This window comes from Mangifera indica, unplaced genomic scaffold (genome assembly GCF_011075055.1).
Source record: "Mangifera indica cultivar Alphonso unplaced genomic scaffold, CATAS_Mindica_2.1 Un_0045, whole genome shotgun sequence".
Lineage (NCBI taxonomy): Eukaryota > Viridiplantae > Streptophyta > Magnoliopsida > Sapindales > Anacardiaceae > Mangifera > Mangifera indica.
In genome coordinates, this window is record NW_025401137.1 from 197,882 (window position 1) to 224,281 (window position 26,400).

The window sequence follows — 26,400 nt, forward strand, 5'->3', positions numbered from 1 at the left end:
TATTTTAATATTTATTTAATCTATTATTATTAATCCCACGATGTTAGATCAGCCAAGACCCACATGGACCCCATAGATTAAATCCCAATCCAAATTGATTCCTAACTTAGTGTTCATTAGAAGGATACGTAATATAAATTTATTCATAATGGGATTTTTATTAACGCTGGGTACGACAGCGTAATTTTTATTCAATCTTGGGGTCAAATTTGTCCTAAAAAGAAAATTCTTTAAAGAGAACTGTCGTATATTAAATCGGAAAAAACGACAAGTCGTTGCACAGAATTTTATCAGCTAATCGGGCTCTCGCAGCAACATTTGCCTTCCATCGTCAGAGAAAAAATGGGAGGCGAAGGAAAGTCGAAGGAGAAGAAGAAGAGCAGGAAGAGAAGCCCCTCTTCTGAATCTGAAGATGAAAGAAGAAGCAAGAAACATCGAAGCGATAAAAGAGAAAAGGGAAAGGAGAAGAAATCTCATAAAGATCGTTCTGATAAAGGTATTATTTTTATTTGTTTTCAAAATTTCGGCTTAAATTATTTTATTACTGTTTAGGTTAATTATTGAACTGGGTATGGTTTGATTTTGAAATTGTATTTGTTTATTTATTTATTATTTTGCATGTGGGTCGATTATTGTCTCTTTTTATCAACATTTGATACTTTGTTCAATGCTTTCTCCAGTTTAAGAACTAAGATCAAATTCGAACTGGAGTTCGGTTTCTGTTTCTTTATTTGGTTATATTACTCTTGATTTAGTATGTGTTTCGGTAGTGTAATTTGGTTCTCAAGCCACTAGCTGTTCCTTGTGTTTAGTGGGTTTGATTTCATATCTATTGTTATTGGCTTGTTTGTTAGAGCTTAAATACCGTTCTTGGGCTTTAGCTTCTTGTTTGATCTTCAGGGTCTAGTGATTATTAAACATGGTGTCAAGGTGTAGATCTTGGATGCTTAATAGTGGTGGATCAGAGCCAGCTTGTGCTTGGTTCAGTGTTCAACTTAAATGAGTCAAGCTTGAGCAGGGTAGCCCCAGCTTGACTCGACCGAGTCATTGGAAAATCGTCAGTAGATTCATTTTCTCAACCAACTTTTCATCTTCTTTGACGATTTTTCATCTTCTCTGGCAATTCTTCTTCTTCTTTATCTGTGGTGACCCTTGTTTTTTCTGCCAGATTCTCTGGTGAACTCATCACCAGCTTTAATGAGTTAAGCTTGAGCTAGCTGCTTGAATCCACCACTAGATGCAAATGTTGAGTAATATTTCCACAAAGTTTTAAATTTGTGTTGGGAGGTTGGATGATTGAGATATTTATGATTACGCGCTCGAATGTAAAAAGTCAGTAATTGGTTCAAGAATAATATGTAAAACTGTAAATTTTATAGTCCGAAACTGAAAAGATGCATATTTTACCTCCTTTCTTTAAAAAAGTGGGATGAATTATCTGCTTAAATGATCTGTGAAACAAATGATGATGTTACTTTACAAGCAAGTGGACTTTATGATAGATATTGAGGTAACTCATTGTATTGGTTATTGTCTTATTATGGATTGATTCTATGAGTGATGAGTTTAATGCTCTTGTGTAAAGCATCTATTTGTTTAATACAATACATTTTCTGAAGTATCAGTATTATTTTTTGGTGCTTTTAGTAGAAACTTTCTATATGGTTATGATGTATTGACATGACACTTTGTCTCAGAAAAGAAATCAAGGGATAAGCACAGAGATAAACATCGCAAAGGCAATGACCATTCTGTAAGTTCTATTATTCTGCAAAATTGATTATATTGTTATACTTTGTAATGAATCGTATAAGGTTTATGTGAAAAAATCCAAGGCTGAAAACAGAAATTATTTCCAAATATTTTAAGTCCTGCAATCTGGCTTTTCTGTGGCAGAACCTTCTTCTTCTTGTACTTGTGATTGAAAACTGAAAAACTTAAATTGATTTTGGAGCAAACATAGTGAATTAGTTTTGTTGAAAGCTTAATTGCTATGGTGAGTTTTTAATAATTTTCCATTTTGATTGAGCAGAGGGGATAGGCATATGTGTTGGGTTGATATGAATTTAATTTAATCTTTGCTCCGTATCCTAATTTCTTGATATTTATGGTCCAATTTTTTTTCCTCAGAAACATGAAATCCAAGAGCTGACCAATGAGGATTACTACTCTAAAAATAATGAGTTTGCTACCTGGTTAAAAGAAGAAAAGAAATTGTTCTTTTCTGATCTTTCAACCGACACGGCACGCAAGTATTTCTCAGACTTTGTCAAGGACTGGAACAAGAAGAAGCTTGATTCACGATACTATGAAGGCATTTCAAGTGCACCTCGATCAGCTCATAACTGGAAATTCAAGTAAAAGTATAGAAGAATGACTGCATTTTTGCCTACCTTGATTTAGTACTTTCTTTTTGTATATACTGATTTGCAGTGTTCTTTTGGAATGAATGATATAGTGTTTGTGTTTTTCAGTTTCATGGTTTTCTCTTGAGAAAATTTTTGCAGAGATTACAATCTTCAAATGATTTCCCTTCAAATTAATTCTACGATGAGCAGTGCTCAGATCCCTGTTTTGTTTCTTATTTTCCACTTGTGTAGCTCCGTCTTAATTTGGTTGTCAGATCTGTCACCCTGGTGAGAGATGCTTTACCGCTGGTGAATCCTTGCATCTTGTAGCAGAGGTTATTAATGTATAAATTGTAATATGGTTCAAATATTAATATTTGAATATAATGGTTGAAGTCCTTTGTGTACCTGACAATCTGTTTCCTACTCGGGATCGGCTGTAACTGGACGTGTCAGTGGGCCGAATTGACTCAAGAACCAAATCCAAAACCTGATGTACAGTGCTTAGTATTTTTCAAATTTGTCAGAACAAAATGACGATGTTTTGTTATAACATATAAAAGACTAGAAAAAGTTGTTCCATTTCGATTTTTTTCATAAACCCTAATCAAAACTTTTGAGTAACTAATGTTTCAATTTTCTTTTTTCTTTTTTGAAATCGGTTATAACAGTCTTGGTTTTGGTTCCAACCTTCTAAGGATCCAAAATCAACCCGGAAACCTATCCAGTGTTTTTAACAAATCTATTGTAACAAAATCATTTTTTGTTGAAGAACAAAGGTAGTCATTTCACATCGCCTTTTCCGTAAACCTTAAACTCGACTTATCAACTTTATGTCCTTCTCAGACTTAGTAAACCCTGCCTATAGCTTCCGATATTTAGGGTGTGAAGATTTACAGGAAGAAAAAAAAAGGAAACACCTTGCAAAAGGGAAGATAACATGATATAATTTTAACGTAACAGATTTACAAGGTGCCGATACGTGAGGTTGCCATAACAGAAAACTAAAGCTGGCCAGGTCTTATAATAAACTCTCAGCTTTCAAACTCAGAAGCTCACCGGTATGCATTGCTTCCCGCCAAATTCAAACCCTCTTGAACCCACGAGCTATTTCAACAGCAACTCTCTCATCATGCCTGACAAAGCAACAAGAATCACACTCAAGCCCTGCCTTTATTTCCCTCTCAGACCACCCGAACCCCGAAATATCATGCTTCTATCAAAAGGGTTTTTCTCAAATCAGTAAAGAACCCACTGGCAAAGCCTTGCATGCGCTTTGCATCCAGGGTTTGGCCAATCTTGGCGTGTTTTATAACAATACTTTAATAAATATGTACTCAAAGTTTGGTTGTATGGCCTTTGCCCGTTACGTGTTCGATAAAATGAGCGAGAGAAACGATGCTTCTTGGAATAACTTGATTTCAGGGCTTGTTAGATTGAGGTTTTATAAAGAATCGTTCAGTTTGTTGAGGGAAATGTTGAGTTTTGGTGTTAATCCAAATGGGGTTTTTGTTGCGAGTTTGGCAACGGCTTGTGATAGGTCAGGGATAATGGTTTGTGCAGGAGTTCAGGTGCATTGCTTGAGTATCAAAGTTGGTTTATCGTGTGATGTTTTTGTGGGTACTTCACTTTTGCACTTTTATGGAGCATATAGGCTTGTTGCTGAAGCTAGGAGAGTCTTTGAGGAAATGCCAAATAGGAACGTAGTTTCTTGGACTTCATTGATGGCTGCATATCTGGGATGTGGGAATGTGATGGAAGTTGTGAGTATATATAGGCACATGAAATGTGAAGGTGTCAGCTGCAATGAGAACACGTTGTCCACGGTGATTACTTCTTGTGGATTGATAGAAAATGATTTGTTGGGTTATCAAGTTCTTGGTGATGTTATAAAGTTTGGATTAGAGAATACTCTTTCTGTGCCAAACTCTCTTATTTCCATGTTTGGTAATTTAGGGAATGTAAAAGAGGCTTGCCATATCTTTGAGAGCATGCATAAACGGGACACAATATCATGGAATTCAATGATTTCTGTGTTTGTACATGGTAGCCTTTGTGAGAAAGCACTGCGATGTTTTTATTCGATGCGTTATATTCATGAGGAAGTAAATTCTACTACACTGTCAAGTTTGTTATCTATCTGTGGTTCTGCGGATAATTTGAAGTGGGGCAGGGGAATTCATGGTCTAGTAGTTAAGTTGGGTCTGGATTCAAATATTTGTGTATGCAACACCCTGCTCACCATGTATTCTGAGGCTGGAAGATCTCAAGATGCAGAGTTTGTATTTCAAGAAATGCCAGAGAGGGATTTGATCTCATGGAATTCCTTGATTGCTTGCTATGTTCAGGATGGGAAGTGCTTACATGCCTTGGAAGTTTTCTCTAATATGCTCCAGAAGCAAAAAATACACAACTATGTGACTTTTACAAGTGCATTGGCCGCTTGCTCGGATCCTGAGTTGGCTGTTCAAGGTAAGATTGTTCATGCTCTGGTAACTCTTATGGGCCTACATGACAATTTGGTCGTTGGCAATGCATTAGTCAGCATGTATGCAAAGTCTGGTATGATGGTTGAGGCCAAATGGGTATTCCAGATGATGCCCCAGTGCGACACAGTGACTTGGAATGCACTCATTGGTGGTTATGCTGAAATTGAAGACTCAAATGCAGCAGTGGAAGCTTATATATTAATGAAAGAAGAAGGGACACCTATGAACTACATTACATTTGCAAATGTTCTCGGTGCTTGTTTGACACCTCAGGATCTACTAAAGCATGGTATGCCAATCCATGGACATATAGTTCTAATGGGATTTGAATCAAATAAATATGTTCAGAATTCCCTCATCACAATGTATGCCAAGTGTGGGGATCTCAGTTCAAGTAACTACATCTTTGATGGATTATCAAATAAGAATTCAGTCTCATGGAATGCCATGATTGCCGCAAATTCTCATCATGGCCATGGGGAGGAAATTTTAAAGCTTATTGTGAAGATGAGACACACTGGAGTCGAATTAGATCAGTTCAGTCTCTCCGAAGGCCTTGCTGCTACTGCAAAACTGGCCACATTAGAGGAAGGTCAACAACTTCATAGTTTAGCAATGAAACTCGGATTTGACTCAGATCCTTTCATTAAAAATGCTGCTATGGATATGTATGGCAAGTGTGGTGAAATGGATGATGTCTTAAGAATAGTTCCTGAACCAGTAAATCGGTGTTGGTTATCATGGAACATACTGATATCAGCTTTTGCCAGACATGGATATTTCCAGAAAGCTAGAGAAACTTTTCATGAAATGCTGAAACATGTGAAACCTGACCATGTTACTTTTGTCTCTCTTCTCTCTGCATGTAGTCATGGGGGTCTAGTGGAGGAAGGTCTTGAATACTACACTGCAATGACTAGAAAATTCAGTGTTCCAGCAGGTATAGAGCATTGTGTATGTATTATTGATCTGCTTGGAAGATCAGGAAGGCTTACAGAGGCAGAAACTTTCATCAATGAAATGCCAGTCCCACCTAACGACCTGGTGTGGCGGAGCTTGCTAGCTTCATGTAAAATCCATGGCAATCTGGAGCTTGCAAGGAAGGCTGCAAAACATCTTTTTGAGTTGGATCCATCAGATGATTCGAATTATGTTCTTTATTCAAATGTTTGTGCAACGACGGGGAGATGGGAGGATGTAGAGAATGTCAGGAGCCAAATGGTATCGAATAAAATAAAAAAGAAGCCTGCTTGCAGTTGGGTTAAGTTGAAAGATGGAGTGAGTTCATTTGGGATGGGAGACCAGTCACATTCACAGGCTAGACTGATATATGCGAAGTTGGAAGAGCTTAGGAGAATGATTAAAGAAGCAGGTTATTTTCCTGACACAGCGCAGTCATTGCAAGATATGGATGAAGAGCAAAAGGAGCACAATCTTTGGAACCACAGTGAGAGACTTGCCCTTGCATTTGCCTTGTCAAATACTCCCGAAGGTTCAACTATTAGGATTTTCAAGAACCTTAGGGTCTGTGGTGATTGCCATTCTGTTTACAAGTTTATTTGTAAGATCACAAGGAGAAGAATTATATTGAGAGACCCTTACAGGTTTCACCATTTTAGTGGTGGTGAGTGTTCTTGTTCTGATTTTTGGTGATGAAACTAAATTTTTTCTTTGTAGCAACTATATGTAGACTAGCATTTTAAAAACTAGTAATTATTGTCAAACTCATTCTCGCAAGGAATAAAACTTTAAAATGTTTTGAATCTAAGAACCACTAGTCAATCACATTATCATAGGTAACCAGAGTCGAGATTTTGAAGTATTTGTCAAGTTCAATCCATAATATAACTGATTCCAAACAAGGACCAGTTTGTGCTGGGCTTCAAACAGAAAAGTTCAGCTTAAATTGACAATGAATTATCGAATGAGCCCCTGGAGAGAAAGAATAACGGTCTATTGTAACAATGAAAGAGGAATTGTCTAAGAAGAAGACGAAAAAGATGGATTCGCCACCCTTGTTAATAAAAAATTGTTAAAAAAGATAAATTTATTGACAACTTTTTGAAAACTCAACAAAATCAAGTTAGCTTGACCCGAACTTAGGTTGAGGCTCAGTCTCGTTTGAGCTTAACATCAAGCCAAACTTGAGCTAACTTAGATCAATACCATCCCTTGAAATTAGTTTTCGGTGCAAAAGACAAAAAAAAAAAAAAAGAAATATGAAATACTTTTAGCCCAGTACATTGTCATTCTGATTACAAACAGTTCCATTATCAGTCACTGAAATTTATAGTTTGTGCTTGCTCAGCACTTTGGTCTACCAGATTCAATCTCTCACAAAATCTAACCATTGAAAGATCACAGAGAAATAATGCCACTTTCTTCAATACATGAAATGCAACTTACTCCACTTCGGCCAAGTAATCATCAATTTCAGCTGGCGTAAGTACTCTGCAAAAAGACCGGCACAGTGAAAAGATCAGGTGAAAGTATTTGCAGACTACTGGGTTTGTGAGTTTGAAGAAATGCTTCGTTCAAACCAGGAAATAAACTGAAAACATACAATAAGCCAGGATAAACAAGTTAAAATAAGTTTGAAAAAATGAAATATACCACTAAACAAGCAATCAATTATACAGGAAACATGAAAAAGGAAACTTGCCTGAATTTCTTGTCAGCACCAATTATGCCAATCTCAATGTTTTTGCCAGAAATTTGGCCTTCAAACCTGTAACACATGTAGGAAAATGAGAGCAGTTTTAAACATTGAAGAGGAAAAAGCAACCCACATTCTTAAATTTTTGTATTGCACAAACATGTGAACCACAAAATAACAAAACCCTTTTTTCTTTTTTTGCAAATGCTCATCTTTTTAAGCAATATGTTATAGTTGAGCCAACCTTCCAATTACTTAGAAACATCAGTGTCAAGACAATACACCCTTAACTTCCTCAATGGTAATATCTAAGCTAATCCTATGATAGGCCTCTCAAGATGTATGGGGGGAGAAGGAAAAATGCTCATGGCAAAGGATCAATGATAGTGGGTGTATCAGTTTTTGGAAAGATGGATGGAAAAGGTAAAGAGGCCATGTGGCAGCAGGAGAGTGGAGGAGGAAAATCAGTCAAAGAGGAAGGATTTAAGAAGGAAAGGAGAGAGAAGGGGGGATATCCTGGAAAAACAATAGGGTAGTAGTGGGGAGGCCTGGCTCCTTGAAATGCCAGAAATTGTCCTTATTTCTATTTCAGTTCATCTCTTGGTGTTGTTCTGGTTTAGCAGTGGAAGTAAATGTATCAGGACCAAAAACAAACAAATTCCTACTCCGTTATTTTTGGTTTATTTTTCAGCTGTGTTTGGATTGCTATCTGCTGTGTTGAGTTTAATTTGCAGGTAGAGGTGTATCATCCTGAGAGATTGCCATTCATGAAGTACTTTTATACCTATTACTAAGAAAGTTTTTCCATATAATGTAGAACAAGAGAGTTAGATGCCTACCCTTCCTTCAATGTCAAAATTGCTGTGTGAACAGCATCATCAAGTTCCATATCCTCTGTATACCTATAACCACATGCTAGAAACAATTAGGAGCAATGTCAAGTATCCACTTAGAATCATTTCACTTTGTACAACTATTTTGATGCATAATACCATTTTTTTTTTTTACAGTTACCTTCCATTTTAGATGCAAAAATGCAATTTGAAGTTTAGTGAGGTACAAGTAATCAAGCATGCTAACTTATATCATGGGGAAAAGAAAATTAGTGTTCCAATAGCAGTGCCCCCAAAATTTCTCAAAGAGAGACAGTTATGCATAGAGGTCATCAGAATTATGGGATTTCACCACCAAAGAGAAACATACACAGAGAAAAAGATAACATGCTGCATAATCCCCAAAATCAAGATAATAATTTGTTAATTGAACAAGATCATATCACTTTACAAATGGGTCAAATGAAAGATCTACTAGAGAAATCCAGCTAACAGTGTTGAGAATTACACTCACCTCTTCTCAAGAAATGTCTTTGCATTAGAAACATTTTTCCCCATGGCTGAAGCTTTCCAAGAGAAATATGAACCTGATGGGTCAACCTAAACCAAAATGGACATATTTAAAACTTGTAAGGGCCTTGTATCAGAGATTCCTATGGTGAAAAAAGACGGTGGATAGAGAAACTTTAAAGAAAAATTCTTTTAACCGTGCATATCTCAAATAAAATGCCAGCTTAAGTCACTCAAGACTTTTTCTGAGTAGGAAGCAAACAATCACATACTCCACCACTACTAATAGCAAAATTTTTAGCAATAATTTTCAGCAGGTACTGAACAAATAATAAATGTGATAAAGGAGCTTCCATGGGCAACAGATCATGCTTCAGATCAAGGAAACTAAACTACCTGATATAATTGTGGACCTTTGTCATCGAATCCCGCAACCAACAATGAAACTCCAAAAGGCCTAACACCACTGGTAGGAGGGAACAAATAAAACAGTATTCAGAAACAAAAATAGTCATATTAGTGGTCAAAGCTCTAAAGAATCAATACACAAAGTCATCAGCCAATGTGCATCACCACTACTTTCAATACACACTCCCACAAACAATATACTGAAAGAACCAGATCATCTTGTTTTTCTCTATCTTTGAGAAATGAATTCCAGCTGATAAGCATCAGCACCAAATAGGTTGACAACATGCATATGTCTGCTTTCTTGAAGTATAATGATTGGCTGAAGAAAACATTCTCATGTAATAAAGAAATTTTTGTTACCCTGATTGAGTGAACTCCTGCATAACAGCAGCAGTCTCCCTAACAAGCTGTGTAACAGGGATTGGCTCCTGTGAAAAACCAACATCAGAACACATCCAAGTCAGAGTGATAAACGAGTACAGCAACACTCAGTGACTGGTCGGTTCTATGAAGTGATTGAAGAGAGATCTTAGCATGTTAGCCAAGTGACCAGGGAAAAATATAATAACTACAAAAGATGGAAGATGTATGCATATCCAAACCTAAAAAGAGCAATGATAAATGAATAGGAAAAAGGAGGACCGATGGAAGATGTGCTAAAGCAATGGGGGTAAGAAAAAGGAAGTTGAGTGTTACTTTATATAATCGGTGATATTGCTCCGCCTGCTTCCTACTTTTTCGAACTAGAACTCGAAAATCTGGACCCATGCCACTATATACAAAATATGAAAAGAAAAAAATTAATAAGACAAATTCAAAAGGCTAAGGGGAAAAAATAACAGATTATAAGATATCAGAGGACAACAATAACAGGCCGAATTTGTTATCCGAAAAATGAAGACTTCAAGTCCTTTCAGGCAGCCATTAAAATTGTATTAATAAGGGTTCTGCCATATTTGTGCAGAAAGAGCAATTCAAAAGCAAAATCTTAGTCAAATCTGGAATCTATGGTTTAAACCAAGTTTCTCACAGTACACATCAAACTAAATCACAATGAAGAATATACTTACCATCTGTAACTACCAACAATAAAAAATTAGCATTTGCTTGCTCCTACCTCTCATGCCAAAGCCTATTACAGAGCTAATTAACCCAACAACCAAAAACTAAAACGCAAGAGGCCTTTCCCAGACAAATCAAGATTATCAAATAAATCATATACCCGAGGGTAAACAAAAAATCACGATCTTCCATTATAATTTCAAGATGAATGTAAATAACTAATGAAAGGGATGAATTAAGTAATAGACCATCCCATAATAAAACTATTTTGCAATGAAAACTGAGAGTGAAATAAAATACATGAAGAAACTATAGTTCTATCAGTAAAGAGTACTCTTAATAAATGACCAAACACAATTCTATTGTTAACATTAGAAATTATTACGCGTCTTAACATGCAGAAGAAACAACACCTGTAAACAACGCCAATGTTAGGAGTTAAGGTCTGAATCTTTTGAACCTGCAATTTAAAAAAACAATATAAAATGATAACACAATATAAACTAAAAACACCCTATATGTCATCATATATAAATGAAAGATGTATAATGCTACAGTAACATAAGTTCCAGTATCATAACCAGAAATATATTTTGGCAACTTACAACACCATTATGGTATCATGTAAAATCTTATTACCATCATTCAACAGAGAGTAGTAACAAAATATGAATCATAAACATCGTTTTAGTAAACATAAAAAAATTGTAATTACCAACCGCTACCATTTTAGCATGTAAGGCTACCCCAATACCATTGCCACAAAAGTACCACAATAATACCAAAACAGAATATGGAATAATAATTATTTTTGAAAAATACTCACAGAGGTTTCATCAACCAAAATAGAAGGTAGTTTCTTCTCAGTGGCAATGACAACTCCATTAGCAGCTGCAATCACAAACCCACCAGCCCAAAGCATTGGAAACAGTAAAAAATTTTCAAAAATCACCGATTACGATTACCAATAACTAAAAATCCAATCTCTTAGTCAACACATAAAAAAAAATTTACCTTTGATTCCTAAAGATGTTTGGCCGGATCCAACAGCCGTCAGGGCATGCTCAATCTGAACAAGCTTCCCAGAAGGACTACACAATCACAGCATCGCAAATCATTGTAAATTAAACAGCTTTACATTAAATTTATAAACTTTAAGAAAATGTAAGCCAGACCACCTGAAAGTAGTTAGAGAAAACGAATACTGACTGTCGCCCATGTTTCAAATCAAAGGAACCTGAAAATAAACATACAAAAAAATTAAAACAGTACATTCTGGATACAATTTCATAAGATTAAATGCTATTCCAAGTAAATGAAGTCAACAAGGGACTGAAACGACCGCCTTTTCAGCCGGACTCGTTATCTCACCTTCTTCGAGATCGAAAGCAGGTTTTGGTTTGCTTGCTTTGTTCTTCTGCTATACTTTCAGGTTTCTTGAAGAGGGGGACACTGAGAATTTGGGCTTTTTCAAAAGTAGCCCTATGCTTTGGGTTAGTTCAAAATTAGGCAGTTTCAGTTATTCTTCTAAAAGTAGTCATAAAATAGCATGCAAAGACAACAATAACCCTGCATTTGTGTACTAGTGGATGGGATCCGAGCCGGATCAGGATTAGATCCCTATTCTACGAAAATAAGTCAAGTTCGAGTTAAAAGCATTTCAGCTCACCGGTGTCACCTCATCAATGTCATCGCATTGGAGATTATTTTGTCAACGATTCTTTTTTTTTTTTTTGTTACTTCTTCAGTTAAATAAGTCGGTCTCGATTTTAAATAGGTTATTTTTTATTTAAATTAAACTTAATCTTTATAATAATTGTTTTAAATTCGAGTCAAACTCAAATTAATTTTTATTTAGGTTTAGATTTACTTAACTTTACATTTATATATAAATAAACATAAAGATAAATGAAATTATAACCCTAATTTTGACAGTGAACCTGAAAATAAGTTTGATGTTATGGGATTTATGATTTATCAATACATAAAAATCGTGGATACTTATGGGTCATTATATGTAAATTTAATTTAAAATTATCTAATCATATGATAATATATCACTTTATTTGTACATTCATGTTATACAAAGTATTTAAATAACATATTTAAAGATTCATGTTACTTCAAATTTTCAAGGGTATTATAGTACGTTTACTTTTCTGACCCTAACATCTGTATTTAAGAAGTATTTCCCTCCTTGGCAAAATCCTTCTAAAGCCCTAATTGTAAGGAGCAACTCAGAGAGCAGGCTCAAGAACACGCGATTCTAATTCACGCGCCGCCACAGCAGTAGGAGCAGTTCATCAGAAGTCCGTAAGCTTATTTCCTTTCTTTATTGATTAAAATGGCAGAAGAGACGGAGGAAGTAAAGAGCTTTAAAGAATTAGGATTGCGCAATGAACTGGTCGAAGCCTGCGATAATTTAGGGTGGAAAAACCCTTCTAAGATTCAAGCTGAAGCTATACCTCATGCTCTTGAAGGTTCGCTTTGCTTTTGTCTATCACCAGATTCTCCCTTTTGAGCCAAATTTATATTTTTCCCCTAATTAGTAAATTTTAATTTTATAATAATAAAACTGCAGGTAAAGATTTGATTGGGCTTGCGCAAACTGGGTCTGGTAAAACTGGAGCGTTTGCGCTTCCCATACTGCAAGCACTTTTAGATATCGCTGAGAATCAACGCACAGTTCCCGCGTTTTTTGCTTGTGTGCTCTCTCCAACAAGGTTCGAACCCTGATTGTTAATTTGACTAAGAGAAAAATGAGACCTTGTATCTAGTTTAATTCATTAGTGAACGTAGGTTAAGTGATTCGCTTTCTATCATTCGCAGGGAGCTTGCAATTCAGATAGCTGAGCAGTTTGAAGCTTTAGGATCTGGAATTAGCCTTAGATGTGCAGTGGTAAGTTTTCTGAATGCATTCTTTTGTTCTCTGGTGTGTAAAACTACATGTACAAACAAATTTTATTATCTTATTTACTTATATAAATTAATGTGGCTGCATGTAATTAGGTGATATGATTGTTTACTTTTTCTGTCCCTTCAAAATCACACAATCAAATGTTGTTATATCAGTTTGTATTAATAATTTAGTAAGAGATGTTTGTACTATTACCCTTTCTTGGTAAACATGCTGCATATATTGGTGGGTTTAGCCTTGTGGTTTCTGTATACTGATCACCACCACTATGTGGTATAAAAAAAATAATCTTGTGCCCACTAGATCTTGGTTTGAAACATTGTGGCTATCTATATGCTGTGTTAATTTTTCATCTTTAATTGGAAAATTGCATTTTTATTTTGGCAAGCTGCACTAAACGTCTGCTTGAAGCATTTTGTGAGATTATACTGTGAATTATAGTGCTATATTGATAGATTCAATTTTATAAGTGGCATTGAACTTGTTCTGTGACTTACATTTTGATCCTACAGTGTTTTAGGAGAGGGATTCTCTTGTTTTCCATGCATTTTTCTTTTCTGTATTTGCACCTATTGATTTTGTTATTGTCTGACCTTAAACAATTTTGTGCAGCTTGTTGGAGGGGTAGACATGATGCAACAGACCCTTGCCCTTGGAAAGCGGCCGCACATTGTTGTGAGTGTTCCTTACACTCATACGATTATTGTTTTGTTAATAATTTCTTAGATTCTCATAACTGATGTGCTAGGGCATCAATATAGGAGGTTAGATTTTGTTTGAATCTTTTGCTTCTGCTCTTATATGTTAGATGTTGGTATAAAAATTGGTTATGTATATTAGTCTAAATGTTTTTGGCAGGCCTTGCTTAATTCAGTAAAGTGTGAAATTTTTTATGGAACTTTATCTTTAGTTCATTGATGCAATAGTTTAATCCATTTTTTCTTCCTTTTTGTAGGTTGCTACGCCCGGACGCCTTATGGATCATCTAACAAACACCAAAGGTTTTTCGCTGGCCACATTGAAATATTTGGTATGATTTTCTTATGTGTGTATGCATATGTAGACCATATTGCTTATCAAAGAGTTTATGTTTAGAACTGGTAAAAATTCCTTTGAGGCTTTAAAACTTTTCAAAAAGAGTAATGCAAAGTGATTACATTTGTACGGTCCTTAAGTATCAAAGTAACTTATCTCACTCTGGATAACTTTTCTTTTGGGCATTTTCTTGGTTTTATTGATGTAAGTAATTTGAAGATGAAATTACCAAGGTTAGATTGTGTTAGAATACATGAGACAATATATACTCTTGTTTTCATTAGAAACAGAGGAGTAGAAGACTGACAGTGTGTATGGTGTGCAAATATTTGTATGTATATCCGTGTGCTGTGGTTACATACAACTGTCAGATGCAAATTTTTAATGAGCATGCACAATTTTAGGCGGTTTTGACCTGACTAAAAGTCTAAAGTATTACATCTATGTGACCAAACTTCATTTGCTTTCAGTATAACGACTTATCTTATGCCTGATGTTTATTGTGTGCATGTTGCAGGTTCTAGATGAGGCAGACAGACTACTAAATGAGGAATTTGAAAAATCAATTGATGAAATTTTGAATGTAATTCCTCACTCAAGGAGAACATACTTATTTTCCGCCACAATGACCAAGAAGGTATATACACTTTAAGTTCTCATTCCTAGTTTGATTTGATTGTGATTTGTGATTTGATTGAATTACGATTTGGATTTATTTAATTACTGACTTTGAAACCTAATATTGCACCAAGAATTGGGGTAAAAAAGGGTTTAAAGAACAGTTAGAGTGAATGAAAGAGGAAATGAAATAAGGGATCAATTCATTTGTCAAATCCCAAGAACATACTAGGTTTAATAAATGTCTATCCTTTCTTTACTTAATGAGATTAATGTTCCAAAAACCAAGATGATCCAATTGGTAATTCTAATTAACAATAGAGGAAAATGAAAGTAAGGGAGCAATGTTTCAATATTTCATTTGTTAAAGCCCAAGAACATACTGGGCTACATAAATGTCTATATCTTTTCTTTTCTTAATGAGCTTAATGTTCCTAAAATCAAGATGATCCAATTTGTAATTTTTATTAAAAAATCTTTAATCAACAGAAAACCTATTAAAAAAATCTTTTCTCTCATGTTCAAAGTTGTAGTTAGTGCTATAACTCTTATGTTTTATTAATTTGTACTATCAAACTTGCAGGTGAGAAAGCTCCAGAGAGCTTGTTTGAAGAATCCTGTAAAGGTAATGATTATAATACGCTGGCACATCATATCATATAATGTCTTTTGCCTGAAAAAGAAGAAAACTCCTTGAAGTGTATTCATCCTTAATAGTTCTTTTATTGATATTTAACAGCTGTCTCTTCTTTAATTTATTCAGATTGAAGCATCATCTAAATATTCCACTGTTGACACACTAAAGCAGCAGTACCGCTTTATTCCTGCTAAATACAAGGTTTGTCCTCTTCTTTGCATTATGCTTGTTAAAAATGTGTGAAAGGCAAAAATCGAGTGTAGAACCTTTTATATGCTAGTACTGCTAGTATTAACTAGTTGAAGTTTTCTTTATTCCTCTCAAGGTTTTTAATATGAAATTTGACTGAACTGCGCTTTAATGAGACAGTTTTTCGATCTTTGTAACCCCAATGCGTGCAATGTTTATGCTAATCTTCCTTGAATACATTTCACTGTTGAAAAGATTTGAGAATTTTTCTTTAAAAATGTGCAAGGTCATTTCAGTTCTGTTACTTTAAGCCATGCTCTGCCCTGGAGAAAACTCTTATGGACTACTGTATTTGAGGTTCAGATTTATCAAGGGGTGATATTTTTGTCTATAATGGTTTGCATTTGAGATATGGAAACCATAGAAGCTTTGAACTTTACTTTTGCTTACCACTGCAGTTGTATAAGAAAATAGAGTTCATGATATTGTTGAACATATTCAAACATATATTTTAAGAATTTTATGTGAACTTTGCAACCATATTTTCATCAATCAGAAGTCAGGATCTGCTCTTATTCATTACATGCTTTCCTATGCTGCTGATGCATGACATCTAACTTGCATTTATTTTTATTTACCTGTACTTGCAGGATTGCTATCTTGTATATATCCTGACTGACATGCCAGGATCTTCAACGATGGTTTTCACTCGAACATGTGATGCAACTCGCTTTTTAGCTTTGATGCTTAGAAATCTCGGTCAAAGAGCCATCCCAATTAGTGGCCAGATGAGCCAGGTATATTTAGTCCTAGTGACTTCTGTTGTCATCTTTTATTTTATTGTTGCTTACTATTTTTCTTACTTTGTCAATTGAACAAATGTGACAGTCAAAAAGACTTGGTGCCTTGAATAAGTTTAAGGCTGGAGAGTGCAATATTCTTATTTGCACTGATGTGGCAAGTAGAGGGCTTGATATTCCTTCTGTTGACATGGTTATCAATTATGATATCCCAACAAACTCTAAGGTCAGATTTCCTATATGCACTAATGTGACAAGTAGAGGGTTATTATATTTATATAGGTGTGATGATTTTAGTTCTGAATATTCTTATTTGCTTCAGGATTACATCCATCGAGTGGGAAGAACTGCACGTGCAGGACGATCTGGTGTTGCAATCTCACTAGTGAATCAGTATGAGTTGGAATGGTATATACAGATAGAGAAGCTTATTGGTAGGTTCTACATTATTTCCTTTGCTCAGAAGTGTTATCAATGAGCGTTTCCAACACTCTTAACATTTTATCTTGTTTCAGGCAAAAAGTTACCTGAGTTTCCTGCTCAAGAAGAGGAAGTCCTACTATTGTTGGAGCGTGTCATGGAAGCCAAAAGATTATCCATCATGGTATTAAACTGTTTTCATTTGCCTTATCCCAAAAAGAGCATTGATAATGATTTTTACCAAAGTAAAAATGTTCATTATATGTGTCCAACTTTTGTTTTGTTATATCTGTATCAATATCATAGTTAACGTCGTGGTTATTCACTTTAATCAATCCTCTGTAGACAATCAAAGAATCTGGAGGCAAGAAGAGAAGAAGGGGTGGAGGAGATGAAGATGATGATGTCGAAAGAACTCTCGGACTCAACAAGAAACTGTCCAAGAATAAGAGGAGATAAGATTAGGGTTTCTTTGCATGTGTGATACTTGGTAATTTGATCCAGATTTTGTATAAAATTAAAAAAATAACTTATCACTATAGTATCTGTGAGGGAAGAAATCCTTCTAGTTTTTTTCTTGAATGATTGCAATTTTGTAGCTTATGGTTCTTGTTTTTACATTATTCCAATAGACATTTTATTCTTTCATATAGCTAGTGGTTCTCGACATTGAATAATTAATATTTTATAATCAATCTATCATATTTATATGTAACACAGTATTATGGTTTTATTTATTGAAGCATATTCTTCTCTTTCGGCAACTCCTAAAGTTGATCCCAGATAGCTTGAGTTTGGCTTGTTGTTCAAATAGTCAAGCCAAGTTTGAGTTTGAATTGATTGAATTTGTTTTCATGAAAGAGTTGAGTTTGAATCGATTTAAAATATTTGAATTTAAGTTTGATTCAAATCAAATTCGAAGTAAAGTTATTTCTAAGTCGGGTTCAAACTTTGATTTTATAAATTAAGTCGAGTTTGAGTTAAAAAAACTTTAGTTTATCGATATTGAGTTAAGTCTTTTAAATTCAAATTGATATTTAATTAGTTATTTTCAAGTTTAATTCGGAATGAATCTAACCTTATAATTACCCATGAAAACATTTCAATTCCTTACAATTATATAATAAAAAAATTGCTAGTAATCTCGTTGATCTTTTGATAACTGGGATTGGATTTAAGTTAAGTTAATTCTAAACATAGGTAATGACATGTTTTAAATTTCACTTCAAGCCCAGACCCAGCAGAATGGCATATAATTTGAGGGCAATGGGTTATTCTCATAAGCCTCAATTCAGTTTCAGTACAAAATTTCAACCCAATTTGCAACATCCACAGCACATGGAACCAAAACTCCACACATTTCTCAAATTGCGCAACTTTTTATACACCTCACAAAAGCTCTCTTTGTCAATAAAAGCCACTCATGCAAACTGTTTATTCTATTTCACCAGCAGGATCGCTGCCTGTTCGACTAAATGCCAAGCTGAACCTGAAGCACCACAATTCCAACCAAATTTCACCCCAAGTGACTCAGTAGAAGTTTTAAAGAAATGGGGTCGTAGTGATGATGACATTTCAAAGATTTTCACGAGGAGGCCTTCACTTCGGAAGGCTGATGCTGTTCAGCTTCAATCCAAGCTCAACATACTAAGTCGGTTAGGGTTGAACTCTTCTGACCTTCTCAAGATTATTAATATTCGCCCGCGATTCCTCAGCTCTTGTCTTAACCACTGCTTCGATGAGCGACTTGATTATTTCACTAAGTTTTTTGGTTCAAAAAGTTTGTTTTGTAAAGCCATTGTTAGGAACCCTTCACTGTTGACTTATGATTTTCACTATTGTATTAAGCCCATTATCGGTTTGTATGAGCAAATGGGGTTGAGTACTCAAGACTTGATCCCTATGCTCATTTCGCGACCTACATTAATCCCTCGTACTTCATTGGATGATCAAAAGATCGATTACATTAGGAGAGCAGGCATTACGAAAACTGCAAAGATGTATAAATACGTGGTTACTGCCATTGCCATTTCAAAAATTGAAACCATCCAAGAAAAGATATCAAACTTTGAGAAGTTTGGTTTCTTAGAGGATGAAATTTTGAGTTTTTTCGGAAGTGTCCAGTAGTTTTAACCTTGTCAATTGATAAGGTTCAAAGGAACATGACTTTTGTTGTGGGAACATTGAGGTTCCCTGCAAGTGTTGTGCTTCAGTATCCGTTTTTGTTGTTGTTCAACCTTGAAACTATCTTGAAACCAAGATATGTTCTAGCTGAGAAAATTCAAGACATGGGTTTGTCTCCGGAGATTAAAGAGCAGGCTACAATGTTGAGAGCTATAAGAATGACAGAAAAAAGGTTCTTAAAAGTGTATGTTAATTGTCACCCACAAGAAGTTGCTGACCAGTTGATGGAGATGTATAGAAATGCAAAATGTGCCAAGAGATTGGCAGTAGACTCTAAGAAGATTGTGCGGAAAGGGGTTCCTTTCTGATATTGTTTCAATGTTGATTTCGATTGTATTCAGCCAAATTTATTTGTTTTACAATAACACATGAAAGAGTACTTTTGCATACCTCAGAAATCAGAATAGTGGTTTTTGGGATCGATTCTGTTGTTTTGGAAATGATATGGCTTTGATTTAGAAAAGCTCATGTTTATTTGATAAAATTTTGCATTTGCATAGTAAATTCACATTAATAAATCATCAAATTGGAAGTCATGTGAGATTATGATGTGGACTGGTTAAAGAAGAAGAATTTTAGGAGGGGAAAAAAACAGTATTGAGAGAAGAAGAATATGACAAGAATCAAGAGAGAATTTAGGAAGAAGATTGAAGGATTTTAGACATGTAACTTTTTCGTTTCATTACCAGCCAGCCCTTTTTATGCCATAAGTTGGCTCACCAAGCCAACCAATTATCGCAATCTCTCTCCACTCGCGTATTTCTACTTGCATAGTTTCCCTCACAAAATTCTATTCGGATAGCCTTTCTTTGCATAGCCATAATAACTTTTTAAACTAATTACTCTATTTTATAAATGTCATAACAACGTCTTGTCACTCTTCTTCTCATCTCTTAACTACATTTCCTGCATTTTAGTTTATATCATATTAATTTGAGTTTTCATAAAATTTTATTGCAAATATCATTAATTTTCAATTTGATAACAAACTTTACCAAGTTAGGAAAAAAGGGTCAATTTGAATTTTGGTGGAACTAGTTTATACTAAGTGTAATAGAAAAGGTTGATATTAATAGTGGAAAAAACTTGAATTCAATATAATAAAATTACAATAAAATTACTTTTATATCTAATTTAAAATCAAATATTTATACCGATTAATAGGTACATGTTTATGCATGAATAGACCCTATATGTAATCAAACCATTAGAGTTCATTTGGATTAAATCAAACCCAATATGTCATCATGCAAATATTTCAATTTTTAAAATTATCTAATAAAAATAAATTGATAATTCGGATAACATTTTGATAGTTAGGGTTTGATTCAAGCTCAATCGAGTTTGAATATAGATTAATTTAAATTTGATATGAATATTAAATAGTTAATACAAATTCATTCAAACTAACTAAAAATGTCACTAAAATTAGTCCGCATAATGAATAATGTTCGTGTCATTGGAAGAAAGTTCCCATGAAACTTGGAATGTTTTATTTCACTTCACTGAAGAGGCCCAACCCAACCGGATGGCTTAAAATTTGAGGGCGCTGGCTCATTTTCTTAAACCGCAGCCTAGCCTGAACTCAATACAATCTTTCAACCCGATTTGCAACATCCAGATGGAACCAAAACTCCACACATTATTCAAATTGCGCACCTTTTTATCCAGCTCACAACACCACTTGCTGTGTTTGTCCAGAAAAGCCACCAATGGGGTTGCTTTATGCTATCGCACTACCAAGATCGCTACCTGTTCGACGAAATGCCAAGCTGAACCTGAAACACCAAAACTCCAACCAAATTTCACCCCAAGTAACTCTGTAGAAGTTTTAAAGAAATGGGGTTGCAGTGATGATGACGTTTCAAAGATTTTCACGAGGAGACCTTCACTTCGGGAAGCTGACTCCGTTCAGCTTCAATCCAAGCTCAACATACTAAGTGGGTTAGGGTTGAAGTCTTCTGACCTTGTCAAGATTATTAATTGTCGCCCGCGGTTCCTCAGTTCTCGTCTTAACCGTTGCTTCGATGAGCGGTTTGGTTACTTCACCAAGTTTTTTGGTTCCAAGAGTGTGTTTTGTAAAGCCATTGTTAGGAACCCCTCCTTGTTGACTTACGATTTTCACCAAAGTATTAAGCCCACTATTGGTTTGTATGAACAGATGGGGTTGAGTACTCACGACTTGATCCCTATGCTCATTTCCAGACCTACATTAATCCCTCGGACTTCATTGGATGATCAAAAGATTGATTACATTAGGAGAACCGGCGTTCCGAAAACTGCCAAGATGTATAAATATGTGGTTACTCTTATTGCCATTTCAAAAATTGAAACCATCCAAGAAAAGATATCAAACTTTGAGAAGTTTGGCTTCTTAGAGGATGAAATTTTGAGGTTTTTTGGAAAGTCTCCACTATTATTAACCTTGTCAATTGATAAGGTTCAAAGGAACATGACTTTTGTTGTGGGAACATTGAAGTTCCCTGCTAGTGTTGTGCTTCAGTATCCATTTTTGTTGTTTTTCAACCTCGAATCTGTCTTAAAACCAAGACATGTTCTAGCTGGGAAAATTCAAGACATGGGTTTGTCTCCGGAGATTAAAGGTCAGGCTACAATGTTGACAGCTATAAGAATGACAGAAAAAAGGTTCTTAAAAGTGTATGTTAATTGTCACCCACAAGAAGTTGCTGACCAGTTGATGGAGGTGTATAGAAATGCAAAATGTGCCAAGAGATTGGCAATAGACTCTAAGAAGATTGTGCGGAAAGGGTTTCCTTTCTGATATTGTTTCAATGTTAATTTGGATTGTATTCAGCCAAATTTATTTGTTTCACAATAAACCATGAAAGAGTTCTTTTGTATACCACAGAATAGTGGTTAGTGGTTTTTGGCATGAAATATGTTTTTGTGGAAATGATATGGTTTTGATTTAGAGAAGTTCATATTTATTTGATAAAATTAGACATAGCAAAATAGGTGGGATACTCGTATTACCTGTGGGTACCTGCTCGAAAAAAGGGGTATGAGTTTCAAGTTTTTAGACCCTGTATCTATATAACACTTGTTTGTACAGGTGGGTCTTGTATACCTGCAGGTTACCCATAATATAAAAGCATCTATAAATAACATTTATATCACATTAATTTCTTTCTTCTGTGAGCTTAGAACTATAATATAAAGGCTTTAAAAGCTTAATAACAATCTTTCCAATAGTTGGACCCATTAAAGCATCCATTTGGGTGTTAATTAAACAAATTATGTTTTTGGTCATCTTTCTAAGATTTTTCCTCTGTCCGGATGGTTATTCAATTGCATTTCATCGTCCATCCTACAATTATATTGACATTTTAATGAAACTGCAGGAGTTTTGTGGTAGTATTTTTGTTGTCTTTCAAGTTTTAGCAAACATTTGATTAATTTTGTTTTGAATTTTATTGAATAACTAAAATATGAAATATTAAACTTAATAAGTCAATAATTACAGGTAATCCAAGGGTTTATCTGTATCCATCGGATCGGGTATAGGTTTTCAAAATATTATTTGTATATATTGACTCATTTTACTTGTACTCGTTTTGACCCAGCCTAGCATGCCCGTTTGCCAAATATAGATAAAATTATGCATTTTTATAGTAAATTCACATTAATAAATCATCAAATTTGAAGTCTTGTGAGATTATGATGTGGAACAGTTGAAGAAGAAGAATTTTAGGAAGAAAAAAATAGGGAAATTAATTAAATTGCCTCAAAGTTAAGGGGGCAAAACGAAATTGCCCCCGTATTTAAATTTTAAACGAAAATGCCCTAAATTTGTATAGAGATGAAAATGCCCCTCGTATCAAAATCAACAAAAACGACTCTTATCTCCGTTAGACACACGAACATAGTAAATCCAAATACACGTTTTCGCGTAGTCGACTCCATCAATTTTCTCAGGCGATTTTCGCGGCTTTTCTAGCAACGAAAATGGACAAAAAGGTTAGTAAAACAATCTTTGTCATCTTTTTATGCATTTCAATTCAAAATTTGAAATGCCCAATTTCTCGCCCGCCAGCAACATCAACAACTTTTCTAGTGTGCCCCTTAATGATTGAAATGCCCAATTTCTCACTCTTTATGCTTATGTGTATGATATATCAATTTTATATCGGTCAACGATATCCGTAATGATCTCATTTGATTGATAAGCACGATCAACTAATATAAATTTAGTCCTCAACATTTGTCCTAAAGCTAAGGTGTTTGCTTGTCTATGATGAGGTAATATTTGATCTCTAGAACATGTGTGATGGCTATCAAAATGACATAATTCAAAACTATCACTTTCTCCTACCCTAATTGCCCGTGCATGCCACTTATATCCTTTGTTAACACATTTAACCACCCATCTGCGCATGTCTGACCTATCCACTGTAAACTGATATCCCCTCTGAAGAGCATCTTGACATATTGCATCAATGACATGTTGTTTACTTGAAAATAATGTACCAACTTTTGGAGTATCACTATCACTTGACACTCTTATACTTCTGGATATAGATGGCTAATCAGGAAAATGAGGTAACCAATGAAATGCATTAATACGAACATTCCCACCATCAAAATTTGTTTCTGGAAAACTACTTGTATCTCCAATATTTTTATTAATGTGTATCTTCTCTTCAACCTTTGATTCCTCAATTGGAATATCATTCACAACTTTTCCATCAAATTCACTTAATTCTGAAAATTTTTCTTTGTTGCCACTAAGAAATTCTTCCGCACGATATAATGCATCAACATGAACATAATTTATATACACAAAATCTTCCTCTGAAAATTCTTGTTTCGGATTGATCCCGATATTTTGAATGTCTTCTATACCAATAGTTTGATTTTCTGAATAACTACTCGACTTATCACCTTGTAAACTCTCATCTGCTTGTTAAGCTTCATAACTATCATCATTAATTGTAGTTGTTACAAAAACTAGAACACATTCTTTGAAAAAATTAAACAAACCGTTAAGAACCTCAACATCTTCATCATTCGAAATTTCTACTGGAATGCCATCGTCAAGATGTTTTGGTTTCATGTTTAATTGAATGTTAAATATCCTTCGATCTATATTACACTTGTCGCTCACCATTTGGATTAATTATTTGAATGTCGTGTGTTTTGAAATTTTAATCAATTTTTTATTACTTCCAACATATTTTATAACATGTCATCCCTTCTTATCCATTTCCCTCTATATCTAATTGAAGCATATATAGCCATTTAGATTAATTTTATAATAAAATATATACTCAATATAAATAGTATGACTGAAAATACTATTTATAGATTTCTATTGCATAATTGCACCTATTCCATAATTCAATTATATATTGTGACTATTAATATATTTTGATTAATGTGATATTAATTTGTGAAAATATCACTTTACCCGTATATTCTAAAATATCATTTTACCTCAGATATTATCTAACATATCTCTAACACCTTTCATTGTAAAATATCATTTTACCCTCTAATATTATCTAATATAATCTTCTAATATCTTTTATTGTAAAATATCATTTCACCTATACTACTATAATATTTACAACATAACCTATGTAATTTTCATTATTTCACTTTTTACATAACACTATAATTTATTATATAAAACATCATATATAATTGCATTATTAATAAAATAATAATGATTGAAGTAATAGTATGTATAAATATCTTGATATCACAAACTTTTCTCTTCTGACTCGGAATCTTGAATACAAACTTCTTTTCTCTTTCTAGAAATCTCTCTCAGATATGTTAAAAAAGAATGAAGATATATGGTGTATATAGAAATAAAAGAAATGTAGTTTTGGTATTATTTTGGGCCATTTTTCTTTAAACCCTAAAATTAGGGGTAATTTTGTTATACCCTTTAAAAAAAGGGTAATTTAATTAAGAAGGGTATTTTTGGTATTTTATAGGATATTTAGGACATTTTTGTTTAAATCCTTTAGGGGGCGTTTGATTTGGGTAATATTTTATCACCAAAATAGAAAGATTTCCTTAAAGATAAATTACTAAGAAGATTACTGGGTATAAATGATTACTATATTTGATAAAATTTGGTAATTATAAATAATTATTGTGTTTGGTTAAAGGTAATAAAATATTATTAGTAAATTATTTTACTTAAATGCTTTTGAATATAATTATTTTTTATATTATTTATCATATTAATTAAAAATAAATTTATTTTTGTCTCAGAAAATTAATAAATAATAATATAATTATAATAAAATCAATATTATCTTGGTAATCTTTAAATACTTAAGGTGTAGGTGGTAATCAGATTACTATTGGTAATAGAAGATTATTATAATATTTTATTATTGACAAACCAAACAAAGGAATAAAAGATAGATTACCAAAATAATTTTTAAATACTGAAATCAAACACCCCCTTAATTTATGGGTATTTTTTTAAACCCCTAAATTTTGGATAAATTTTTTATTACCCCTAAAAAAGGGGTAATCATTTTAATTTCCCAAAAAAATACAGTACATAAGGTAGAATAATATGACGAGAATTAAGAGAGAATTTAGGAAGAAAATTGCATAATTTTATATATGCTTTTTTTTATTTTTTAATTTTTCATTATCGGCCTTTTTACAGGGCTGACTCACTAAGCCAACCAATTATTACAATCTCACTGTACTCGCAGACATCTACTTGCCTGGTTTCACTCGCATTGTGCTATTTGCATTAACTTTTTTTTTTTTTTTAAACATAAATGCATTTAAGCAAAGCCGTAATATTTTTCCACTTTTCTTTTTGGTTTTTATTTACATTTTTTGCGCTTTAGTTAGTATCATATTAATTTGAGAATAAAAATTTGTTGGAAATATAATTGATGTTCAAATTGAAAAGTTTCTTAAACAAATTAAAAAATGGGTTGTTTTGAATTTTGATGGAATTAAGACATCCAATTATAATACAAAAAATTGATCTAATGCAATTAAATAAAGTTCGAAATGTTTCTTTACTTCTCTTTTCGCTTTTTCTTAACTACATTTTCAGCGCTTTAGTTAGTATCATATTAATTGAGTTTTGATAAAAAATTGTTGGAAATATCATTAATGTTCAATATGGAAACAAATTAAAACGATATTCAATTTTAAAACTCCGTTAAACAAACTAGAAATAGTTTGTTTTGAATTTTAGTGGAATTAAGACATTTAACTATAATACAAAAGGTTGATCTCATACAATTAAAGAAAGTCGCAATGTCTCTCCATTTCTCTTGCCCGA

At 33.9% G+C, this 26,400-nt stretch overlaps 3 protein-coding genes and 1 pseudogene across 4 annotated transcripts; 3 read left to right on the forward strand and 1 right to left on the reverse strand.

Moving 5' to 3' along the window:
• Positions 1–190: 190 nt before the first annotated feature.
• Positions 191–6,605, forward strand: LOC123206678 (annotated as a pseudogene).
• Positions 6,606–7,045: 440 nt separating this feature from the next.
• On the reverse strand, positions 7,046–11,828 carry LOC123206677 (proteasome subunit alpha type-2-A). 2 transcript variants are annotated; one of them, XM_044623876.1, is made up of 12 exons: positions 11,681–11,828; positions 11,488–11,546; positions 11,324–11,400; positions 11,136–11,200; positions 10,723–10,769; positions 9,944–10,019; positions 9,608–9,675; positions 9,233–9,302; positions 8,841–8,926; positions 8,333–8,395; positions 7,500–7,565; positions 7,046–7,388 (listed from the first exon to the last, which is right to left on the reverse strand). In XM_044623876.1, exons 2-12 carry the CDS (start codon positions 11,526–11,528, stop codon positions 7,271–7,273), a joined length of 777 nt encoding a protein of 258 aa, XP_044479811.1. In that variant the 5' UTR covers positions 11,529–11,546; positions 11,681–11,828; the 3' UTR covers positions 7,046–7,270. The 2 variants fall into 2 exon arrangements, with proteins under 2 accessions (XP_044479811.1, XP_044479812.1); XM_044623877.1 differs by having other exon boundaries at positions 7,046–7,288; positions 11,681–11,827.
• Positions 11,829–12,508: 680 nt separating this feature from the next.
• On the forward strand, positions 12,509–17,573 carry LOC123206671 (DEAD-box ATP-dependent RNA helicase 10-like). The gene is made up of 13 exons (XM_044623872.1): positions 12,509–12,789; positions 12,891–13,032; positions 13,139–13,208; positions 13,839–13,901; positions 14,182–14,256; positions 14,779–14,898; positions 15,463–15,504; positions 15,643–15,717; positions 16,356–16,502; positions 16,594–16,731; positions 16,828–16,939; positions 17,021–17,109; positions 17,271–17,573. Exons 1-13 carry the CDS (start codon positions 12,654–12,656, stop codon positions 17,382–17,384), a joined length of 1,323 nt encoding a protein of 440 aa, XP_044479807.1. The 5' UTR covers positions 12,509–12,653; the 3' UTR covers positions 17,385–17,573.
• A 3,157-nt stretch (positions 17,574–20,730) lies between these two features.
• Positions 20,731–21,891, forward strand: LOC123206674 (transcription termination factor MTERF9, chloroplastic-like). Its single transcript, XM_044623874.1, has one exon. It carries the CDS (start codon positions 20,731–20,733, stop codon positions 21,889–21,891), a length of 1,161 nt encoding a protein of 386 aa, XP_044479809.1.
• Positions 21,892–26,400: the final 4,509 nt, after the last annotated feature.

Bases quoted from the DNA above. Each gene is read 5' to 3' on its own strand.
- LOC123206677 (XM_044623876.1), bottom strand. From the start codon at position 11,528: ATGGGCGACAGTCAGTATTCGTTTTCTCTAACTACTTTCAG. The intron at 10,770-11,135 runs GTGAGTATTTTT...TTTAAATTGCAG, and splicing joins TTTTGGTTGATGAAACCTCT to GTTCAAAAGATTCAGACCTT. The intron at 9,676-9,943 runs GTAACACTCAAC...GGTTTTTCACAG, and splicing joins AATATCACCGATTATATAAA to GAGCCAATCCCTGTTACACA.
- LOC123206671 (XM_044623872.1), top strand. From the start codon at position 12,654: ATGGCAGAAGAGACGGAGGAAGTAAAGAGCTTTAAAGAATTAGGATTG. The intron at 16,940-17,020 runs GTAGGTTCTACA...ATCTTGTTTCAG, and splicing joins ACAGATAGAGAAGCTTATTG to GCAAAAAGTTACCTGAGTTT. The intron at 17,110-17,270 runs GTATTAAACTGT...AATCCTCTGTAG, and splicing joins CCAAAAGATTATCCATCATG to ACAATCAAAGAATCTGGAGG.
- LOC123206674 (XM_044623874.1), top strand. From the start codon at position 20,731: ATGGAACCAAAACTCCACACATTATTCAAATTGCGCACCTTTTTATCC.